At 43.3% G+C, this 2,167-nt stretch overlaps 1 protein-coding gene across 1 annotated transcript in view; it reads right to left on the reverse strand.

Moving 5' to 3' along the window:
- The window catches only part of LOC110464965, a 56,658-nt gene extending 54,814 nt beyond the window's left edge, over positions 1 to 1,844 (reverse strand). The window contains exon 1 of the mRNA XM_021520490.1: positions 615 to 1,844. Within this exon, the coding sequence (XP_021376165.1) occupies positions 615 to 1,503 (889 nt within the window). The 5' untranslated portion in view covers positions 1,504 to 1,844. The remainder of the gene's footprint in view (positions 1 to 614) is intronic.
- Positions 1,845 to 2,167: the final 323 nt, after the last annotated feature.

Raw genomic sequence — 2,167 nt, forward strand, 5'->3', positions numbered from 1 at the left:
GGGAGGGGGGGCTGTAGAATGAGATGGGTGGTGTGGCTACAGATGGGGGTAGGGGATGGGACTTTAGGTGAAAATGAGGGTGGTGCTACAGGCAGGGATATCTTCTAGTGAAAACTATGACGAGACATCTACAGGGTAGGATGGCCACTGTTTTACAACTGTACCACAGTTAACCGTTAATTATACAATGAGCCATCCATGCATGCAAGTTATCTGTTATTGTCGTATGCGTTTAATCGTCCGCAAAGATCAACTTGATTCTTTGTTAAACGTAACTATCTAACGGGCTGCTACGACCCATTGCCAACAGGTATTGTATGACGCCAACGCCCCATGACATCATTGCATTTCGGCGGAACAAAATATGTTGCGTAACGGTTGTTTGAAACGTTTAAGAATTACATGTCGGTAATGGACGTTCGGCGATTTTGTGTTTCGCCTATCGCATCCTAAAAGAATAGATAAAATGTATACATATATCATTTGTTTTCTGTCTATGAAGGTGATTTCTTATTTTAGCTTTTTATTTTTGTTTTGTTTTAGATCGCACCTTCTGTAAGATTATGACTAACAAATGACCTACATGATGGTATGGAATATTCAATACAACTTACCGGCATAGCAATCCATTAATTCCTCTTCCGTTTTTCTTAATGTCCGTTTGGTCCGCGCATGCCTATGTTTAAGGTCTGTGTGGTTTTGCTTTAAAGCGTTCAAAGCCTTTTCTGTTTTGTTAAACTTATAGATATAATATCCCAACTCCTCCTTTAGATTCGCCTCCGAGCGAACAAGTGTATAAAGCTGGATCTCCAAGGCCCGGAGTTTGGTCTCGGAAATGTTGAGGTCCTCGTTGGCCACCTCGAGCCTCGCCGACTTATCCTTGAGTTGGTTCTTTAATATGTAGCCTTCTCTCTGTAATGTGGCTGACTTGTGCTCAACCAGAATCAGTTCCTCCCCGGTATCGAGAAGGTCCTCCTGGGCCTCCCGTAGGACGACAATCGTCTCATTGTATCTTGCCTCCTTCTCGAGGAGCGCCATTGTCTTTTCCCTCAATTCTTCCCGAAGAGTTGAGAACTCTCGACTCAACCGGGACAGCAAAGAGGACTCAGTCCGGTTCGGAGCCTGTTGGATCGGCCCCTGTCCCGGGACATCGTTGTTGAAGGTACCGACCTCACCCCCGGGGTTCCGAGGTCCAGAAGGTACCGCATCCCTGAGAAGTTTCTGTACAGATGCTTCTAATTCGAGGATTCTATCCTCGTGGTTCGTCTTGACCACCTCAAGGTCGGATTCCGATACACGCACGTGCTGGTTAGAATTGTCATTCTGTTGGTCACTGTAGTTAACTCCCCCTGGTGAGCACTCTCCTTTCTGATGTGACAGAAGTATGTTATACGTGCACTGGCCGTCCTGTAGGACACACTGGTTGGCCAAAGTTTGAACCAATACTATCAACACTATACATGTATACTGTATACAGATTTTACACCCAAGCCGTAAAAACATATTCAATCTTCCTATACAAACAGTTGATTCCGATGAAACTTTCTGCACACATTTTCCGAAGCCTATGAAAAAAGATCCAGTGCAACAGTTACCGGGGCCTTAAGTGTAGTGAGTGAAGCAGTGGTGTCGGTAGAAATCATCTCCATCTCGACCTACCTATGGTTAATAGGCCCGCATACCCCGCGACAAATCATCGCTTTAATAGCGCAGCTCACTTTTATACCAATAAGCAGCAATAGGCTGGAAAGTGGGTCCAACACCTAATACATTTTGTCACACTTGTGTACACCTATTGGTAGGGTGTATTACAGATAACAATGGACTGGGCAGACAGACACACACCGTCACAAAGTTAAGTATACCGGCAGAACTGTTGTACTTACTTATCTTTTACTGCTGTATATATTATAATCTATACAAAGGGATATAAATTTGAGAGCGTCTGTAAGGAAAAAATAACGTTTTTTACACTAAATATGTGCAGAAACATGTACTTCTTAAGGCCATTTTTTTGTGAGACAGGTTCGCATTCACCACGATTTAGCTTTATAAAAGTTGAATGTAATGATTTGTAACTTATCGTAATTAAAAATAAAGAACATTGTACCTTGCACCGGTAACATTAATCCGGTGCATACCGTTCACATACTATGGTCTGACGGGT

This window comes from Mizuhopecten yessoensis, unplaced genomic scaffold (assembly GCF_002113885.1).
Source record: "Mizuhopecten yessoensis strain PY_sf001 unplaced genomic scaffold, ASM211388v2 scaffold1539, whole genome shotgun sequence".
Classification (NCBI taxonomy): domain Eukaryota; kingdom Metazoa; phylum Mollusca; class Bivalvia; order Pectinida; family Pectinidae; genus Mizuhopecten; species Mizuhopecten yessoensis.